The sequence below is a fragment of the Malaclemys terrapin genome, chromosome 1 (assembly GCF_027887155.1).
Source record: "Malaclemys terrapin pileata isolate rMalTer1 chromosome 1, rMalTer1.hap1, whole genome shotgun sequence".
NCBI classification, from domain to species: Eukaryota; Metazoa; Chordata; order Testudines; family Emydidae; genus Malaclemys; species Malaclemys terrapin.
The window spans coordinates 242,995,520-243,017,658 of NC_071505.1; the positions used below are offsets into that span (position 1 = coordinate 242,995,520).

The 22,139-nt window shown below is 40.7% G+C and overlaps 1 protein-coding gene across 3 annotated transcripts in view; it reads left to right on the forward strand.

The window, feature by feature from the left end:
- The window catches only part of DCUN1D2 (defective in cullin neddylation 1 domain containing 2), a 64,670-nt gene extending 50,283 nt beyond the window's left edge, over positions 1 to 14,387 (forward strand). For all 3 annotated transcript variants that reach the window (XM_054011070.1, XM_054011059.1, XM_054011078.1), the window contains 3 exons: positions 2,079 to 2,161; positions 5,901 to 5,997; positions 6,887 to 14,387. In XM_054011070.1, the coding sequence (XP_053867045.1) occupies positions 2,079 to 2,161; positions 5,901 to 5,997; positions 6,887 to 6,966 (260 nt within the window). In that variant the 3' untranslated portion in view covers positions 6,967 to 14,387. The remainder of the gene's footprint in view (positions 1 to 2,078; positions 2,162 to 5,900; positions 5,998 to 6,886) is intronic.
- Positions 14,388 to 22,139: the final 7,752 nt, after the last annotated feature.

A 22,139-nucleotide genomic window follows, 5' to 3' on the forward strand; every position in this document is an offset into this window, starting at 1 on the left:
CGATTTTTCACACTTGCTGTCTGGTCACCCTACACGTATATGTAAATACAGCCTGCTTTAACAATGTACCAAATACATCCACAACTCCCCTTTCAAACTTATGAATTGTCTTCAGTCCAAACAGTTGCTTTTGAACTGTGACATGACAGAGCTGTAATAACCAAATCTGAAATGTTAAAGTTATGTTCCTCTGCTGTAACTTGGTGGAGATGAGGACATTCTCTTTATACCTTATCAGTACTTTCTCTAAAAGCTTCATTTCTGTATACCCATATATCTTACACTGAATGTGTGTGTGTAATTTGCTAGAGGCTTTTACTTCATTCTCCTGTTTGTACAGAAACATACACATCCTCATCTGCAAGGGTCACTAATAGTGGAGTCTAGGCGTCATGGGCAGTTGGGAATGAATATAGGTCTTCAAGAAAGCATCCTTTCCCCCCAACCTCTAAATCCTCCACTCTTCCATATGCATGCTCTGCATTACAGATTGCTTCTGCTGGAGGGGGTGGACTAAATTCTGAGTTTTTTAATGCTGGTCTTGGATAATTAATGTTGCTATAGAACAAAATTAGGTCACATATCCACATACATGTTCTGATTAAGTATATTGTAGAGTAGAGGGGTATGGGCAAGGTAACACTTCCATCATAAACCTATGTTTTCAGCCAGAACTTCTGGATAATTCCTTATGGGCTAGGACTCCTGGACAAGTACACTGTAATTTATGATTAAAAATAATCTATCTATCTCTCTCTCTCTCAGTAGATATTTGAAAAAAAGGCACTACTACTAAGTTAGTGGAATGTCACAACTTAACAAGCATAACTACTTTGGGATCCAAAAATCCCCTGTTCGAGTTCCATCTGAATGTGTCATCCCCCCATCCCTGGTGAACTAAGCAAAGGACAGTCACTCATTTAACATTTTGGTTACTTTACTAAATTCTGAACTCCAGTTTCCATGATATTAAAATTTGCTTTATTCTTGCCATGATTCACTTAAGCAACTAACTACTGTAGTCCACGGCCCAGGTTTTCAAGAGTTTTTATTTTTAGATACCTCACCTTTTTTGGATACCCAAATACCTTAAAACATTTACACCCAACTTTGAATGTATCTCAAGTTGAGTACACCAAAAGTGAGGCACCCGAAATCACTAGTTGCTTTTGATAAATCGTGACATAGGTCTTTAATATTGGGTATAGGCCTTCTTGTTATAAGTGACTTGTAGAAAAGCTATACTGTCATGGGGGTTGCTGCAGAAATATTGTGCTCCAGATGACTGAAGGCTTTTTTTCCCCCTTAAAAGCCCTAAGAAATGCCAATCTAACACTCAAAATGGGCAAGGAGAAAAGGCATCCAGCATCTTTTGAGCTGAATATCTTGACTTTTGTGGATTTAAATCCAAACATTAATGTTAAGGCAATACCATTTTCTTCATGTGAATTGCTTTATGCATGTCTACCTTTTACAAATTAGGGTTTAGTTAGGGTTACTGATAATCACTGAGTGCTAGCTATGTAGGTAAAAGATACATTAGCATGCTCAATGATAACTTCAAGGTTTTGTTCCTCCTTTTATCCTCCTCTGTATGTAAGTGGGATTCCTTTATGCCTACGTCGTTCCATATGCCATTATTACTGTTGAATTTCTATCTTCAATAGTAATCAAACCAGGCTGCTTTGATTATATATAACTTCACAGTGAACTAGTACTTCAAAATGTGAGTTTTTGAAAAGGCTTTCGTTACAAGTTAAAAGTAACCAAGCAAAGTCGCGCACAGTAATATGACCTATTTAACTGTTGAGCACTCCAGATCCACACTTAACAAATACATCTTGTCTCCATGGTACATAGTCACAATATCCTAGCCTTCTACATCTCAACTCGCAGGCAGTTTTTTAACTGGGTCTTAAGACCATTAATCATAAAAAGAGATTTAAAAACTGGCCAGTAAATTTGTATAGTGAGATGTATGGGTAAAATCAAAACTGAGAGCTGAATCAAGAGAGCTTTTTAACTCTGAGAATTTACTGTGTATAAAGCATTTGTGATTTTTGTCTTGTTTTTTGCAGATTTAGAAATGGCAATTGCATATTGGAATTTAGTCTTATCGGGAAGGTTTAAATTTTTAGATCTTTGGAATAAATTTTTGTTGGTAAGTATATTTTTCTGTTCCTGTATGTGTTAATGCACGAAACTAAGGCGAATTCCACAGCTTGTAAGATTGTGTTCCCACTGCGCGCGCACACCAAAAAAAAAAAAAAAAAAGATGAGTACAGTGAAAGACAGCAGTTTCTTTTTCAGTATCTTTGCTTTACGAGAACTGATATGGAACATTAATGGGCGCTAAATGAATCCTCTCTATAATTTCTCTCACTGGGGAAAGGGAAATGATACCTAGAGGCAGTTTCATAAGGTATGCTTGTCTAGCAGCACCCCCACTCACCCCTCACCCCCCCCCCCCCCCCCCCGCTAGCTAGCATGATGCTGCAAACACACTCTCTGTTTCCACTTACCAGGGTTTTCTGTCTCCCAGAAGTTCATGTGGCTCAGAGCTCCTCTTCATAACAACTTCTGAGCTCCCTTTACATCTCTTTGCTCTGGGATAGAGTGTTAACTCCCAGAGTGTTTCTTATGACTCCCTCTCACAGTCTCAGCCTCTCTGGGCTACCTTTCCCTCTTCTATGCTCTGGGATAGAGATCTGCCCCTTCTTCCCTGGAGTCCTTCCAGAACTTACTTCAGGGTCTTACAAAGGAGACCAACTTGCTTCCTGTAGTTCTTCCTTCACACTGAGTTCTCTCTGCCCTTTTATGAGGCCCTGATATTTATCAGTCTGTCAAATGACTCCAATTAGTTAAGCCACCTTACGCTGGGAGGCAGCTAATTATGGCGAAGGGGTGGGGGGAGCTGATTGAACAGGTCTGGCTAGACCCAGGCCTCTTGCTCCTTAAGGAGCAGGCCTCCCTAGTCTAGGAACCATTTGACCCTGTACTCTCTCTTTGTGAAGGCTGAAGATACAATCTGACTTCCTAAATTGTAGATTGAGGCCACATCCTGTCTATCCTCAGGCACATAGGCTTATCACAAGTGTGTTTTGTACCAAGCTAAAATGATCCATCTTTGTGAGATTTATGCATACAATATCCTATTTTTAAATTTCAGTATTGTGGCTGACTTGAGAGGTTGGGAGTCATTATTTTAAAGTAAAAAAATGGAGTGAATTTTTTCTGTTTGAGTGATTAGGTTGGCTCCTTTTGTAGAGAGCAATCATTAACAAAATGTGACAGTTACGGTATTTAAAAATATCAGTCTAGTATCAGTACACTTCTGTAGGTGGTGGAATAAAAGTCGTACAAATTAGGCTTTAGAAACAAAGCCCAAAATATTGTCATTAAGCATCTGACTTATCAGCTACTTTACTTCATTTACATGAAATTTCCATATACTTAGCATGGAAAATGTTTATCTTGAAAACATACGATTCTTGCAAACTTGACATCATCAAATTAGGCCTGAATAAAGACTAGGAGTGGCTGGGTCACTACAAAAAATAATTTTCCCTCTGTTGATCCTCGAACCTTCCTGTCAACTGTTGGGAATGGGCCACATCAACCCTAATTGAATTGGCCTCATTAGCACGGACCCCCCCACTTGGTAAGGCAACTCTCATCTTTTCATGTGCTGTATATTTATACCTGCCTACTGTATTTCTCTCCATGCATCTGATGAAGTGGGTTGTAGCTCACGAAAGCTTATGCCCAAATAAATTTGTTAGTCTCTAAAGTGCCACAAGGACTCCTCCTTGTTTTTTCTTTGAGTAATTGTCCCTATGGGTGCTCCACTATAGGTGTGTCTGCATCCCTGCGCTGCTGATCAGAGAACTTTTGGCATGTCCTGCCCGTCCATGCGTTGTGGCTAGTGGGGAACAATGCTAGCCATGCGCAGGCAATCCGTCCTCAGTTCCTTCTCAACTGCCCCTGGCTAGAGACAGAGCTAGAGCTGTCCTTTTGCAGATCGTTAATTCTCTTAGAATTGTTAATTTTAGCTTCTTTTGAAGCCCCTTTTATCTTTCTTTGCATCATTTACATTTTATTTTGGCTGTTGCCTTTAAAAAAAAGAAAGGGACTTTGTCAACCCCTGTAAGTACAATATTTATATTCCCGTTGATTTATTTTATAATTATATGGTAAAAATGAGAATATAAGCAATTTGTCAGTAACAGTGTGCTGTGATACTTTTGTATTTTTATGTCTGATTTTGTAAGCAAGTAGTTTTTAAGTGCGTTGGAACTTGGGGGTACACAAGACAAATCAGACTCCTGAAAGGGGGACAGTACTCTGGAAAGGTCGAGAGCCACTGCACTAGAGAATACTCTCCTCCAGAGCCTGGAATGGAACCCAAGATTCTTGAGTCTCACCATTTCTCTGCTGTCAGCAAATAGCTGAGGAACCCACATAGCAACATGTCCCATCCCCCTCTAGTGCTGGACCACAGAGAGGATGACAACTTGTGTCACAGCCGTGGTCAAGCTCTCCCTGCTGGACACTCACCAGGCTGCTATATTTTAACTCACACACTGGGCCTGTGTTCTGTTAAGCTCCTCTTGATCACAGGGAAGGCTTCAGAACTGACTCTGGCTGCTCTGGCACATTTTCTGGGCACAGACTATCTGTTTAATTCCATTCCTTGAAGTGGAACCCTGCAGCCCAGCTGCCGTAGGCCTCCAGGACTAGTACTGAGCCCATAAATCATCCTGGGAGCTTAAGTGCATCCTCTGTGGGCACTCTGGTTTACAGTTTAAACCTTCAGGAGACATGATAGTTGTATCCAACAGACACAGATTTTGCAGAAAGATTTCTAAAAACAATCACTTTATTTTAGACAACATGAGAGAGAGACATGCAAAATTTAACCCCTGTATGTTGTTCCATGCCTCAGTTTCCTCACTGTTCTTGAACTTTCCTTGGGATTTGCGTCAGTGTCCATTCAAGGTTCCAGGTCCCCTTTGCTGGACTGTGCTTGTCCAGCTTATGGCTTCTCCAAATCATGGAGTCCCTCTCTGATCTCCTCAATCCGCTTTCTTCAGCTTTGGTTGGTCCCCAAGTCAACAGGTCTCATACTTCCAAAGCCCGTCCTTTTCTGTTCCTCCCTGTCCAAGTCCCTCTCCACTTTTAAAGGGCTGTTATGAGATCTCAGCCTCTTTGTTCCCCTCTGGGGAAATTTCACTGCTCCTCTCTTCTGTCCATGAAGACAAGTTGAATCTAACTGGATCTCCTAGACATTAGCCATCCCATTGTTCTAAGGTCTTCTCATTTGAATGGGAGCCATTCAGATTAATGGCCCATTAATACATGACCCAGCTCTAATAGCTGATGGCAGATTCATGTACACTGAGGTATTAATTGAGACAATTTTATAAAATTAATCAGAATTCATAAGTTGTACATAGACCAGATCCTGAAACTGGCTCACTCTGGTACTATCTGTTAGTTCAAGTGAGTGAGGTCTGTGCTGTGAATCTAACGATTCCAACCCTACGGGACTGCAAATGGGGAGTAGGGATCTGGACTTTGGCTGGGTGCTTGTCTGAGTGCTTGACCATAACAGTCACTGTTCTTAAAATAATAATAATAATTAGTAAATTGATGTGAGTAGATCAGGAGAAATAAATCAATAGTATTAAATGTGCTCTATACAGTTACCTTTTTTAGAAATATTTTTATTTTGTAGTTTTCTTAGAAAGCTTTCAATGTTAGTAAAGAGGATTCTACAGGATGGTGTTAGTATATAACACTGTAAGAATTCTTTTTAGTAAAATATGAATTTAAAGCAACTGCAGCATTTGAAAACAACCTGTATCTTAAACAATATAATTTATTTCTATATTACATAGGAACACCATAAAAGATCAATCCCAAAAGATACTTGGAATCTTCTGTTAGACTTTGGAAATATGATTGCAGATGATATGTCAAACTATGATGAAGAAGGTAATTAATATGAATTTTAATATTTTTAAAAATTGGATTTAGCAAAATTGAAATAATGCTGTGAATAAACTCCAAAACACAACTTATACCCAATGTTTTAAAATGTATACTTTTGGGAGCAGAGCTACAAATATACTAGATCATATTTGTTGCCGAGAATGTTGCCTGTAAGTAGGCGGAACAGGATTTTGTTTTAACATGCAGATGAAAGTAAGCAGTCCTTAACTGCACTGGTACAGTACATGCTAGCTAACATGTTATGTTACAGGAGCCACAATAATACTGTGTATTCTCGTACAAAAATCCTTATTAGCTTTAAATTAAGGCTATTAAACTTAGAAAACTATCTACACAAAATAGCTTTTTAATAGTGTATAGAAGTCTGGAAGTGAAAATTAAGTTTATGAAAATATTTGTTCATAATCGATGTAAATATCTAATAATAAAAACTAAACCTTATCTCTTCTAGTAAAAAATATTAAGGACAAATATCTGCATTTTTGTGTTCTCACTAACATATATTATACTGTGGCCCCAAATCTACAAACACGTACACATGTTGAGTATCTTCATAGTTCCCATTATATGAATGTTTCTAATAGGAATACCATAATCTTGCTTTCACCTCAAGTTTATTATAAACATCTCATAATATGAATTATGATACAACATTAAAAGAGTATAGCTCAGAGAGAACATGCTTTAATGTTTTCTTTTATTAGTTAGGCATGTTTTCTTTGTGAAAGATTGCCCATGCCATCACCTTGTTATATCCAGTCCAATGACTAAGATATAGATCATGCTGTGAAGTTGGTATCCCTTGTGTTTAAAGACTAAATAGATTTATTTTAGGTTTTACGACTTTTTACATTGTTTGACTTCTCTTTAGGAGCATGGCCTGTTCTCATAGATGATTTTGTGGAATATGCACGACCAGTAGTCACAGGAGTAAAGCGTAAAACCTCCTAACCACAGACACTTCCAAATGGACTAAGTTTGCAGTCTGAACTCTATCAGGTAATGAAGACCTTTTCGTCAATAACTGTGCACACCGTCACTGGTTTCAGTGGTCGTGGCAAGATGCCACTGACAAAACTTGAAATTGCTCCTTTCCGCCTAAAGAAAATGATGGCTGACTAATGGACACAGCAAGAAGAAACTCAAGATAGCCCAGGTTGTTCATAGGATATTGGCTTCAATTATTGTGCTGGTTGTATCATATAGGATGTAGATTTTGCATGATTTTATACTTTGGGGAAGTTTAACTAGAGGCCATTTTAAAGTTTTGACAGCACGGCATGCCATTCAGTTCATGATCCAAGATGAACACCAGCAGTTACATAATTAAAACTGTATTATATTGTACTTATATTAAAAGCAGTATTTGTGGTATATAAATTAAATCCCTAAATAAAACTTATGTAGTATGTTGTATTTTTATACAAGTCAGCTCTGTGTAAGTATCTGCCCTAATATAAACTTGTAACAAAAAACTTACTGACACTTTTTTTCTTGGTGCCAGGATTCTAGATTTATATTTTTAAGCTCTCAAAAATGTACAGACCATGTCTGTTTTTTTCCCCTTGTAAGATTAACTTCTTCATCACAGTGTTCATCTGATGTGTGTGTGGTTATGTTAGCTATCAGTAGCATTGCTGCACAAGGACTGCTCTACATTGTTTTGACTCCAAGACTGGTTTGAATAGGATTATTTACAGTGTTGATTAGTCATTTTTACTTTTTTTAAATAGACCCTTAAACAACCAAAGACACATTTTTATAATTAATTGATAGGTAAACATAATTCAATTTTTCTTCAACTTTACATTTTCCATTTACTTCTTTGTAAATAATGAATTTGTGAGATTTGAGGATTTTAGTAGCCTTCAATTTACCGTAAAATAGCTAGGTTCCATTTAAATGAAGTATTCTGTGCATGCAGTTCCTGATATGATCTCAACCCCAAAAAGGAAGGGGGAAAATAAAGAAACATTGTCTATACTGTGGTTATATCTCTTAACTCCCCTTCTTGAAAACCTTTGGCAGGGGGTTGATTTTTTTCTCTGCGTTATGAAGCCTCTTGCTTCTTGTTGTTCTAAATATTTTATAAAACAGGTAATAGTTCTTCTTTGAATAGGGTCCCTATGGGTGCTCCACTTCAGGTGCAAATGCACCTTAAATCCTTGATTGGAGATTTTCCCTTAGCTGTGTTCATTTGGCACACACAAGTATCCTATACATCTTTAACCTCACACCAAGGCTATATAGAGTTGTGCAGGCGAACGACCCTCAGCTGGTTTTCAGTTCCACCTGGGCCTGAGATAGACCACTACTGTGTCTGCCTGAAGCATGCCTCAGCTAACTTCTTGTTTATAGTTTAGTGTTAGCATTAAATAGTTGTTAGTAGATAAGTAGCATGAGGATTAACTTTGTGCCTCTCCCTCCCTCTGGGAAGCCTTTCTCTCCTGGCGTACCTAGCTCTACAGGATTCAAACATCTCCCAGTCAGCTGCAGCCACTCTTAAGTCCACCGCTTGGGAGAGTCGCATGTCTCCCAGAAGTGTGACTTCTGCCTGGCCCTTAAATCCAGGGCAAGGAAGAACCAGTTGAGGCTGGTGCTGATGGAGCACTCCCTTTGACCTGCTTTAGAGAGTCATGTCAGGATATCCCTGCTTTGGAAATCTATCTCCGGACAGATCCAGTGCCCCTTGGACCTCGGCAGAGATCTCCCCTAGAAAGGCCAAGCACTGGCTCCCATCATAAGGAGACTGCTCTCAAAAGATCTTGGTCCCCCAGTAAGTCCATGGTATCAGAAGCCTCAGCCTCTCGGCTCCATACCTCAGAGGTGAAAGACTCCTTCAGTACCAGTGAGTCCAAAGAGTCCCAGAGTTCTAAGGAGAAACACAGCTCTGACAGAGCCCTGGTACTGACTACATGGGACAAGGAGGACAAGGATAAGCGCTTCTCCAGCCCATTACCATTGAGCATGGCTTTATCATTGGCACCTCCCCAGTTGGGACCCTCAGTATCACACAACCGAAGTTTGTAACACCACCAGTCCCTACTTTGGTCTGCTTTGATTGCCAAGCACACTGCCATGGCGGTACCGATCACTTGATACCACAGGAATTTAGATACTCAAAGGACTTATCAATGGCTGAAGGACCAGAATCTCCACTGCTCATGGGTACTAAATGCTTCTTGGTATCAAGATCCCAGTCTCTGGACTACCATCGCTCTCTGGTACTGCTGGATTCTCCACCCTTTTCCACTTGTGCACCCCCATTGGAGGATACTCAAGGAGGAGGAAGACTTTCTTCAGTCTCATCCAGGGTTCTATTGCACATCCGTATAGAAATCAGTTCTTTGACTCCCATAGGGAAGATCCTCATGCTTGACACCAAGGATTGTGGGACCAATCCTGGATGGCACTTTCTCTCCCATTTGGTTCCCCCCTATGGCCATACTGGGATCCCTGGGATGAGTACTGATAGCAACTTGCCAGATAACCATCTCTGACACATTGGAATGTTAGAGATGTTCAATCCTCTACTCCCCAACCAGGTCCCCAACACAAAGAAACGGTTGAAGAACAGGAGGCTAGGGCAGATGAAGCCAACCCTCACGCCTATCTCTTTATCATCTTCAGATGTGATAGTCATACCTCCACCACCATCCATGGTTGATAATTTCCTGCCATTTCAGGACCTTATAAAATGAGTAGCCAGTACTCTTCAAATACCACTCAAAGAGGTCAAGGATTTTCAACATAAATTGCTTGACATTTTGCAATCTGCAACACTCACTAGAGTTGCACTACCCATTAATGAGGTATTCCTGGACCCAGCAAAGACAATTTGGCAAATATCTGCTAACATTCCACCAAATTGCAAACGAGTGGTTATCAGGATTTTGAATTTTTATTCTCCCATCCTCCACCTAATTCTCTGGTGGTGGATGTGGTGAATGAGTTGGGTAAGCAACACTACTCAGTCTACCCCATATGACAAGGGCAAAAGCTTTTAGACCTCTTTGGATGGAAGTCCTATTCTTCCTCAACTCTGCAGTTTCAGATCGCAAACTATCAGGTGGTCATGGACAAATAATTTCACAAACCGTAATAAGTTTACAGTCTTTTTATTGATTTTCCACAGGAAGAGAGGGAACAATTTCATGCCATCATTGCAGAGGGTCAATTATTAGCTAGAACTTCTCCTCAAGCATTCTTGGATGCCACATACACCAATGCCAGCTCCATCTCTGTGGTGGTAGTTATGCGCAGGGCATCATGGCTCCAACTCTCAGAGTTTCTGAGAGAGGTTCAGAACACTGTTGAATACCTCCCCTTTGATGGTTGAAAGCTGTTTGCAGAAACCACAGACGAGTCTCTTCACACATTGAAAGACTCTATGGCTGTTTTAAGATCTCTGGATGAATATATATAGATATATATCTATTCTGATGAAAGAAGATTTAGTAGGTCACAAACCGCCCAGAGATCTTGCCCATCTTAGTTGGATTTCACAGATCCACAAAACCCCCCAGGAAGAGACATAAGTTCCAGAGAAAAAAGGCGGCTACTCCTTCTTCCAAAAGTTCCAAGTCATCATTGAAACAACAATTTTGACAAGTCGGCCAAGGGTTTGAATCCTTCCACACTTCTGATTCAGCACCTTGCAACACTTTGCCCATCTTCCCCCCTTTTGAAGACTGCTTTTCCCTTTCTAGCATGCTTGGAGGTGGATCACTACAGACAAATGGATCATAAAGGTCATAACACCAGACTACACTGTCCATTTTTTATCCATCCCTCCCTCTCACAAGCCCTTACTGAGGCAAGAAATAGATTGTCTCCTTCAATTAGGAGCAATAGAGCCAGTCCCAGCTCCTCATAGGAGTAGGGGGTTCTATTTGAGATATTTCCGTGTGCTAAAGAAGGATAGAGGGTGGAGACCAATTTTTGGATCTAAGACTACTAAACAAATTTGTAAAGTCTCATAAGTTCAGGATGGTGACTCTGGCAGTGATAATCCCTATATCAGAGGCAGGCAATAGGTGTCTTTTTGGTCCAGGGCTGAAAATCAACTTCCATATAGTGATATACCCATTTAACAGAAAATATCTACGTTTTACTATAGGCCAGGAACATTTTCAATACAGAATATTTCCCTCCGGCCTTTCCTTGATCCGAAGGGTGTTCTCAAAGGTCCTCATGGTAGTGGCTGTTTATCTTCGTCAAGAAACGATTTTAGTCCTCCCATACCTCAACGACTGGCTGCTCAAGAGTCAGGCTTACAAAGTAGTACTGTCACTTGCTCGGACGTCATTTTCTCTTTTCCAGGAATTAGGTCTTCAGCTCAACGTAAGAAAATCCACTCGGATCCCTGTACAGAGAATACAGTTCATACAGTGTATTTGAATTCAATGGCAGCCATGGCATACCTTCCCATGGAAAGATTCTTAACTTATTACATCTAAGCAGGACCATTGAAGGGAGACTTTAATCCTCAGAAAGAAACTTTCTACAGCTTCTGGGTTATATGGCAGCTTGTGCTTTCATGACCAATCATGCAAGAGTACGACACTGCTGCTTTCGGGGCTGGCTCAGAACAATCTATTCACCATCCAGAGACAGTTTGGACAAGCAGGTCACGGTCCCTCTTCATGTAAAGAACTCCCTAAACTTCTGAAAATATCAACTCAACGTCGATATAGGCACTCCTGTTGTTCACCCAACTCCAACAATAATTGTGACAACAGATCAAAATTTCAGCCGTTTACCTCCCTGGAGTTCAGAACACCACAGCCGATGACCTCAGCAAGGGCGGCAACAAATTCCTCAGAACCACTCTGCATCTGATCTTGTTGCAAAAACAATAAGTTCGGATGGCGTAAGCCCCAAAGGGACAGACGGCCCCATGGGCAGTCCTCCTCCTATACCCCAGTAGAGATTTCAAAAGGTCTCTTACCTCTTCACTAGAGCCTTGGGGTTCAAAGGGGAACGGTCCGTAGTAGTTGTCACTGTCTCAGCCGGGCATTGCCATCCGAGTCACGGCACCAAAATTGTGGAAGAAAACAATGTCCTCACTCTGAGTTTGAAGCAACAAGTCAGAGGCAGTTTTATTACGAGCAATTGCAATTGCACGGAGAGTACACACAGGCAGGGATTCCCCTCCCTAGGCAGGCCTTCATTAGATAAACAACTAGGGCAAGCATTTATACCTTTTGTTACAGACCATAATGATCAACAACCGCATCTTGTTTATACATATTCCTTCTGATATCTTACTTTTCTCAGCAATTCCTGCTACAGTCTGTATTCCATTCTTATTTAACACAAGGTTGAAAAACAGTATCTCTTACAGTTTTTTGTTCCACTCGCTTTCCACTTACCCAGGCTCTGCCTGAAATCTCACGTTATTAGAGCTAGTGTTAGCCTGACTCTTACTTTATTCCTAGAAGTCAAGATATCTGCATTCAAATTCCCTTTTTTCTTTTCTCTACTTCCACAACCGTATATTCTAGAATTGGGAACTACCAGGTGTGGACCTCTTGGCTGCCACCAGGAACAAGAAATATTTTAGTCTGTTTTTCTCAAGAGGGGGTCTAAGCTACCAGTCTCTGTAAGACACCTTTCTCCTATTTTGCACGAAGGGTCTATTCTATGCATTTCCTTCAACACTGCAAATACAGAGACTAATGAACAGGATCAGACATGACCAGGTCCACGTTATCCTTATAGTACCAACCAGGCCGAGACAAACTTGGTAACCTTACCTGCGTCAGCTGTGCATCCACACAGCAACCAAACTTCTTATCATTCCTCATCTCCTCTCCCCAGACAAGGGTCATTTACTTCATCCCAACCTAAGGATCCTCCAAACATGGTTCCGTAATCGTTCGTATGATTAGAATCTACGTGTTTTGTGGAACTACAATAAATGTTACTGAATAGTAGAAGAAAGGAGTCAACCCAAATTATTAACCTGCCGCTGTGGAATAGAGTCAACCATTGGTGTCGGTGCCACTGACTCGTGTCTGAATCCTTGTTGCTTTCAGCTATTCTGGACTACCTGTTGGACTTAAAGAAATCAAACTTATCAGTTAGCTCCATTTAAGGTTCATTTGGCTGCAATATCAGCTTTTCATCCTCCAGTAGAAGGATTTTCTGTATTTGCTTACCCTGTGTCTTTAGATTTATTAAGGTTTTGGGGAAATTCTTTCCCAAGTTAGGGACCCCACTCCAACTGGGAACTTCAACTTTGTACTTAAATGTCTTTCAAGCCCTCCATTCGAACCAAGGACAACCTGCTCTTTGCTTCACTTATCCATGGAGGACTGCCTGTTTAGTAGCTATCATGTTGGCCCGAATGGTCAGAGAAATTGGGGCCTTGATGGCAGACCCTCCCTCACGCTTTATGGAGTTATTCAAGGACAATGTCTCTTTACACCACACCCTAAATTCTTACCTAAGGTACTATCAGATTTTCATCTTAACCAGTCCAGTTATCTTCTGGCTTTTTCTAAAACCATATAAGTCACAACAGAAGACTTCTTTTCATACCTTAGTGATTAGGAGGCCAATGCCCTTATATCTAGATAGGACCAATCAATTTCAGAAGTCACCTAGACAGTTTGTTTCCATTGCAGACAAATCCAAGGGGTCCATGACTTCTGCCAAGAGATTGTCGAGGTGGATCTCTGGGTGTATTATCGCTTGTTATGGTGCAGCTGGTGCTCAAACCCTCCCTCCCCATAGGTGACAGCACATTCTACCAGATCCCAACGTCCAGGGCATTACTCAAAAAACATTCCAGTGTCTTCAGTACATACATTTAATACATACAACGCTAAGCCTTGTTCCATGCCTCCAGTTCAGATGCAGCACTTGGTAATGCAGTCCTGTCTTCAGTTCTGGACTCAATTATGAAGCTCCCTGCTCCAGGTGACTCCCAAGTAGTATCTCCACAGGAAGTGCAGTACCCATAGGGACACTACTCGAAGAAGAAGAGGTTACTCATCCTGTGCAGTAACTGTGGTTCTTTGAGATGTGTGTTGCTGTGTGTGCTCCACTACCTGCCCTCCTTCCCCTCTGCTTTGGACTGTTCTCTGTGGAACATTTGGATGGAGAAGGAACTGAGGGAGGTTCATTCACACAGCCTTACATCGCCTCAGTGCGAGGTGCAAGGATACACAAGACACATTCATAGGCCAAACAGAGACCCTGCTAATGGAAAATGTCTGATCCAGGGCTCGAGAGGAGCATGAGCACCTGAAATGGAGCACCCATCGGGATGCATGTCTCAAAGAACCATAGTTACTCCACAGGGTGACTAACCTCTTCTTATGGTGTAAGTGCATGCAATACCATTGACTTCAGTGGAGTTGTATCTGTTTGACGAAACTGAGACTTGGTATAATCATCTCTGTTTTCCCATGATCTGTACCTTTCCGCAGGTGACTGCTGTGGGTTAGCACAAGGGATTAATCTTATCTTTCTCTAGTGTCTTCCCTATCCATAAGCACAAAAAGTGCATATGAGAGAGAGGTTTCATTGGAAAGTATTCAACATATTATGTTAACATACAGGGCTCTTGTAAACACTACCTCATCCTGCTGAGTATGTCGTCATCAATGTAAAAGTTTTTGTTAAAGCAAAGAGCTGTTAATTACTTACAACTATGATTGATCTTTCCTTTAGTCAGAGCTGCATTGGCACAAGACCTTTAAAGGCATTAGCTAATCTTCTGAGCTAAGTAATTTATTGATTGATTAATATTTAAATCATATTATATATCAATAATGTAAACATTTCATAGCCTGTTGTACCATTTTGCTTCATCAGTCATGAAGATCAGCAAGACTCATCATATTTTAAAAAAAAAAACTCAACATTTTGACTTTTTAATAAGTACTTGACTTCTAATATGTGAAGACAACCTCCAATAATAAAGCATCTCTCCATAAATATCATGTTGACAATGGAAATATTACCTCCATTCTTTCTTCCACTTGTATGAATTTAAATTGTGTATGCTGTTAAAAAGTGGGGATGGGAATCCGTATTTGTCTGAATCCTGAAATTTTCTGTAACGAGTTCCATAGCAGACATGTTCTAAATAAACCATTGGCAATTTTTTTTTTATTATTCTTAGTCTAGTTTTACCCATATTGAGCATTTGTAAACACATCTTGCTTGACAGTTTATCCACTAGATGTCAGTATCTCAGCCTTAGAAAACTTTCTCCTATCTGTATGGACAATTAGTATATAATATTTATAGTAACTAAGAAATAACACTATTTTACTTTAACTAACCTCTGAAGCCTCTGCTTAGAAATACATTTGTATGCATAATTTAAATTATTCTACAGAAATCAAATGCAGCTAAAGCAAGAAAAACAAAAAGGATTACACTGTTTTTACAAAACCAAATAGGTGAATAGTCTGTAGCCATTAGATATGAAATGTTTAACACTTTCCGATATCCTCAACTATATTTATCCAACCAAATGCAATAGCATAGTCCTTTATCAGACAACTGTGACCTGAAATATAGTTATGTACATTAAAACTAAGCATGAATTGCTTAATCTATAGTTCTATTATAGGCAACTGGGTAGCTTCCATTACAGCAGAGCTTGTGAAACATTTGGTCATGCTGAACACTTGCTAGAATCAATCTAATTGACACCCCTTCACCTTTTTTTAAATTCATGTACTGTATAAAATTCATTTTTACTAAGGGAAAACATTTTTAAAATATTGAGGTTATCATTCAGCTGAGTCTTGCGTCCAGGTTGGGCTTGTCTGCTTTTACCCTTCTGACTCTGAGAGGAAGGAGGTGCTCAGTGCTCCAGAGGATCTTCAGTTTTCCTGGACACACGCACCTTTATCCACTCACTTTTAAGCCTTACTTCTATTAGGACTCTTTCTGGAAAACAGATTCCATGTAAGGAAGACTGGACAAGAGTCCCACAGTGCAGTTCGTGAAATTAGCTGGCCAGTAGGGTGCAATTCATTATTGCTTAGGTGGAGTACCCCACTTCCGTGTTGCTACTGGTCTTCTGCACTTTTGAGGTTGTGTCTGGAATTTAACCTAGATCCTCTTACGTAATAGCACAGAACAATACCCCTTAGCTGTTAAGCCAGACACACATTGAATATAAATTTCTTGCTTTCACATAATTACTTTACTTTACTGATTGCTTTTGTCCTTTGTTCAAACTTATTCAAAGGGGACTGGCTATGACTTGGCATTTAGGTAAACCAGTATATTGATAACATCTAGGCTGACCTGTTTATAATAGAAAAATTATACAGAAATCTGTCATTAGTTTGTTCACTGTGTACAGTATTAGTGCCTAGACACACTGTATATTTTTTTTAAAGTTGGTGCCAATTTGTTTGGTTTAACTTGTTAGAATATCTTAAATGAATCATGGAGTTTGTACTGGATAGTTCTAAATCAATGTGATTTATCATGTGTCATGTTAAGGAGAACAAGCCTGCAGGCATTCACTCATGCGATGCACCTCATGAGAGTCTTGCTGCTAAGTAAGCTGTACATCTGTAAATTTTGTGGTAACAGAAAAAGAATAAATAGACTTTCAATATAATGCATCAAAAACACTAACAAATTGTTTGGCGTATGGTTTTCGTCTCTTTTCTGGTTTGGAAATCTTGTGTTTTTACAGTTCAGATTATTTGTTAGATCCTTGTATTCTTATTCAGTCATTCAGCAGATTACAAAGATATATAACAAAAATGATTTTTTTAGTATTTAAGCTTAAAAGAAAATTCTGTCCATTTTGCTTAGCTGGGCAGTCTCAGATTTCAAAAAGTTTTAGAAATCCTTCTTGCAATGTTTAACTGCAGTGATGGAATCATTAAGGTACAATGTAGTTGACCAAACATCTGTCTCAGTTCCAGGCTGTGAACTCCAAAATAAACTTCCTAGCATCAACTCGTTCTGCCTCAATTCTCTACCTGCTCACAGATCTTGATTTCCAACGGCACTCTTTACAGCACACGACCTATACTCCTTAGGAAGCAGTTCTAGGCCCCTATCTCTTTGTATTGATCTCACATACATCTAGCCTTAAATCATGAGGACATGTTATACTACAATTTTTAATAATTGCTATGAGAGTGCACTAATGGGGGGTAGCAGACACTTTGCTTTTTTAAAGAAGTCATGTAACTTATGACAATGGGAATATGGAGCTTGATGATTTTAATAAGTGAACCAGGTTGTTGTTTTTTTTGTCACTGAAGCAGTCTTGGAGCAAGGTAAAAAATTTAATCCAGTGCCAGTAGCATCAAGGTTAGGGTGAACACTCTATTAAAGCTGGTGCTAAGGCAGCACTCGAATACTAGGGAGATGGGTCTGGTCTAGAAATCTAGAAACCTGACTAGAGTAATGCAGTAGTATGTGCTGCCCCTTTGCCACAGGAGCCATTCTTGGTCATAATGAAATGAGGAGGGCGTGAGGAGAAAACCAAGATGCTCATTTTTTTTTAAATAGGAAGACTATTGAAGGAGTGAGAACAGTGAATGTCTCAGGAACAGTAGAAGAGCCTCCTGAGAGGAAGGGAATAAGACACTCATGTGTGGACCCCTTCCCCAGCTGCTACTTGCACCTTCTCTGTAAATATGTAAGAATGATTCCGTACTCCATCCATGCTTCCACTTGTTTCACCTCTAGCACCGTGGTGGGAAAAGACTCTCCCTTAAAAGTGACCTGCACAAAGCTTTTAAAATCAGATAAGTATATACTGGGTGTGGGAGGGAGTCACAACACAGAGTCTGCTCACCAGCCCCCTCTTACAATTCACTGCCCCCATCTTATGTTGTTCTCCCTTTGCAGTTTACTATCTCCCCTTCCCCTTCATCTCACATTGTTCCCATTTGCAGTTTGCTGCCTCCCTTCCCCCCCTCACTCTTGCACGGTTTCCCCCTTGTGGTTTGCCCTTCTCCTCCCCCCCACATGGTTTTCCCCTTTGCAGTTTGCTGCTCCTTCCCTGACTTGTATGATTCTTCCCCCCCCACACCCCCGCAGTACTCTATCTCCCTGTTTTGTAGGCCCTCCTTCCCTTGCTTTTCATTCCTTCCCCCCCATTTGGGTGCTCCCCCTTGTGATTCCCTCTCCCCTGTGATTTGTTGCCTGCCTCGGAGTCCTGTTGCTGCTGCATCTGGCCCACCCCCCACTTGCTGTTTGCCTGCCTCGCCCAACCCTACTTGTCCTGTGCATCCACATGTACCCATATGTGTGTTCTCCCCCACACTTTGATTCTCACTCAGTGCATTCCCCCCATTTATATACACCCCCAAACTCCCGTGCAGCTGAAGAAGCCAATTTTCCTTGCCATGCACACTGCTGCATTCATTTGCATGATTAACCCCTCCATTTTGTGTTTGTGTCCTCCCACTCCCATGTGGCTTAGTGGGGAGGAGTGGTTAGTGGCCTTCCCCCTCATCTCTTTCCTTTATTATTTACATCCTCTTCTCCCCTGCTCCCTCCCCCAAGCTGTTCCTATCACTTGCCCTCAATGGCAGATGCTCCAGAGGCTTCATCTCTGGGGGGAAGACTGAGGGAGGGGGATTCCCAGCCACTGTCATTGCCCACCTCAACTTTCTCCCCATTCACTCCTACGGCTACCCCAATCACCTCTGCTGGCACCATCATCGCCCCCAGCAGGGTGGCAGCACAAGGCACAGGCAGGGACTTCACTGCCAAAATCACTAAACATCATAAGAAGTGTTCCTTCTCAGGAGGAAGCTGCGTTGAAAGGAACATGTCTGAACATGCAGGATCTTCAGGTTGGTAAACTTTTTTTATTTCAGACTTCTTTCTTAAGGCCTGCCTGTCTTTCTTCTGGTCTATTCTTGAATTCTCATGTTTGAGCAAAAAATATAGTTGTTACTATATGGTACTATCATTTTAGATGCAGTTGTGATAAAAAAATAAATAGCTGAAATAGGCAGATCTTCCTTTTCCAATTTCACCTTTAAAGTAGTACTGAATGTCAGTGAATGCAATGAGTTATACTAAAGGAGCAGTATGGTAATAATAATTAAATCACTGCATTGACTTATTTTGTTTAGGAGAATCCATCCTCAACATACAGGATTCTGAAGACTATCCACCTTCAAGATCACCATCATTTTCTATAGTTTCAGAGTAATATGCCAATGATAGTGTTTCAGTCACATCATGTATGTCACATAGCCACAGTATATCACCTGTAGCAAAAAGAAAAAAAAAATCTCCATCATCCAGAAACAACCATAGTTAAGTATCAGAGGGGTAGCCGTGTTAGTCTGAATCTGTAAAAAGCAACAGAGGGTCCTGTGGCACCTTTAAGACTAACAGAAGTATTGGAGCATAAGCTTTCGTGGGTGAATGCCCACTTCATCAGACGCAAGATGAAGTGGGCATTCACCCACGAAAGCTTATGCTCTAACCATAGTTAAGTTTGTGATAAGAACCACAGAATTACAAAAGAGGTAATTGATGAAAAAATTGCCCAGTTTGTTTTTGCAACAAACTCTCCCTTCAGTATGATTGGGAACCCACACTTCATTAACATGGTTCAGTCATTAAGACCAGGATACAGTCCACCCAACAGAGCAGATATCGCAAACAAATTGCTGGATAAAGTGTATGAAAAGAAATTGAGCAGTGTGCAAAAGGTGCAGAGGGTAAAATTGTTAACCTAGTCTTGATGGGTGGAGCAATGTCCACAATGATCCTGTTGTATGTGCTTGTATGACAACAGAAGAAGGAAACAATGGATACATCAAGAAATGCGCACACACACAGCAGAATACTTACAAGAAGTAGCAGTAAAAGCTATAACAAACTGAAAAAAAATTCAAATGTCTAGTAATGCAGCTTGGTCACAGACAATGCTGCAAATGTATCCAAGATGGGAAGAAATTATTGAGAAGAGAGTGAAGAGAGTCCCAAGCTAATAACATACGGGTGCAGTGCTCATTTGAAGCACTCCTTGCCAAAGACTTCAGTGTTCCAGAAATAAAGGCTAATGTTGTTGAAATTGCAAAATACTTCCACTTTTTTCAGAGCAGCTGCTGCGAAGTGATTGTTATGGGAGGAACCAAGCTCACTCTCCCACAAGACGTGCGATGGAACTCAGTAGTGGACTGTTTTGAGCATTGTATCAAGAACTGGCTTAATCCGATGACAGTTTGTGAACAAAACTGTGAAAAAAATAGATGGGACAGTCACAGACAAGGTTCTCAACATTGGGCTTAAGAGAAATGTTGAACACATGCTGAGTACAGCCTATTTCTGTAGCCTTGAACAAAAGGCAGGGAAATAGCTGTGTTATTGCTGACGCTGTTGAAATTTGGAAGGAACTGAGTGAGATTTTAAAAAGAGAAATATGAAATGACAGAGTTAAATTACAAGCATTAAAAAAACAAATGGGACAAGCACTATCTCCAGGTCATTTTCTTGCAAATATTCTCAATACTCGGTACCAGGGTCAAACCTTAACTGCTGAAGAAGAGGAGTTGACTATGACATGGACATCCAGCAGTCATCCCTCCATAATGCCAACTATAATAAACTTCAGAACTAAGGGTAAACCATTCAAGAAATATATGTTTGCCGATGATGTTTTAAAGAAAATCACACCAGTGAACTGGTGAAAGTCACTTAAGCACTTGGATTCAGAGACTGTTGAAGTGATAATCTCACTTTTAACAGCAGTAGCTTCTTCTGCCAGTGTTGAAATAATATTTTCTTCCTTTGGACTAATTCATTCCAAATTGAGAAATAGTTTGGGACCTGAAAAAGCAGGAAAGCTTGTTTTTCTTTTCCAGATTATGAACAAACAGAAAAATGAAGGTGAAGACGACTGATTAGCTGCAGAAGCCAATATTTTAAGTTTCTCATGTTGACGTGGCTGATATAGTCGATTTAATTTGTTTTTTTTTTTTGTTTTTAAATATTTCATTTAACTATTTTAGTTAAAAACAATTTTAACAAAAACAAACCTGATTTTAAAAAACTTCAATGTTTAACTAAATTAGAAAATTCGTATGCTTGTTTTGTTAAAATATTATGTTTGCTGTTGAAGAAAAATATCCAGAACACATAATGTTTTGTTTTAGTTAAATAAAACAATTTAAATGTCTGTCTGGTGATGTTCTCCTAATGTAGCGTGGCAAGAAAATTCTCCAAATATTAATGATTCACCTGTTGAATTGGAGATAGTTCACTTCCCAATGACTTCATAAATATCTGCTTCAATTACCTTTGGTAAATGAAATAACCAACCAACCATTTATTCATTTTCTGATATAGCTGTAAAACTAATCTGAAATTTTTCAAAATAAATCACTTTAAAAATGTATAGTGTGTACCTTCTAAAGATGAAACCTACATCTATCTCTGAGTTGTGAGGAACACGTATTAAGGTTATAATAACCCAAAAAAACTTTTTTGTGTAAAACTTCATGATTAAATCGAGTCTTCCTGATTAGTGATTTAAATCAAATCCATCCTGGGAGGCTTGGTGCTTCCTCTCCCAGGCTCTGCGGCACCTCCAGAAGGACTGTCGCCTGGCCTGGGAAGGAGCGGTGCAAGGCACTCCCTGTGTCCTAGAAGAGCGCCGGCCCCACCAGTACCAGTGTGCCCACCTGGTCCCTGCTCCTCCCCAGCTAACAACCCCGCTCGGATTCTGGAGACGGTGCCACCGCCAGCCTTAAGTCCCCCGCCATGGACCCCACCCTTGAGGCAATGTTAGGGAGCATGGGAGTGGGTCCATCCAAGGTGGAGACTGCCCCTCACCCAGTTGTCCCATCCGTGCTTCCTCTAATCCCCATCCTATCAACCCTGCCCACTGAGCCTACCCCCGCTGGCCCACCCTCAGACAACACCGATGAGGACTGGGTACTTGTAATTGGGGAGGGGGGCGGTAAGCACAACAAATGTAAGCTGTGGGCCCAGCACCTCATTTGTGACCTGAAAGAGAGGGAAGATGCCTCCCATATAGCATCGGGGGGGCACTGCTGGGCCACCTTCTGCACCCCACTAAGAAGGTCCAGTGGGTGGAGCTGACCGGGGATGCTCTGGCAGTGGAGGGGGGGCAACTCTGCTCTTGTTGCGCCTCT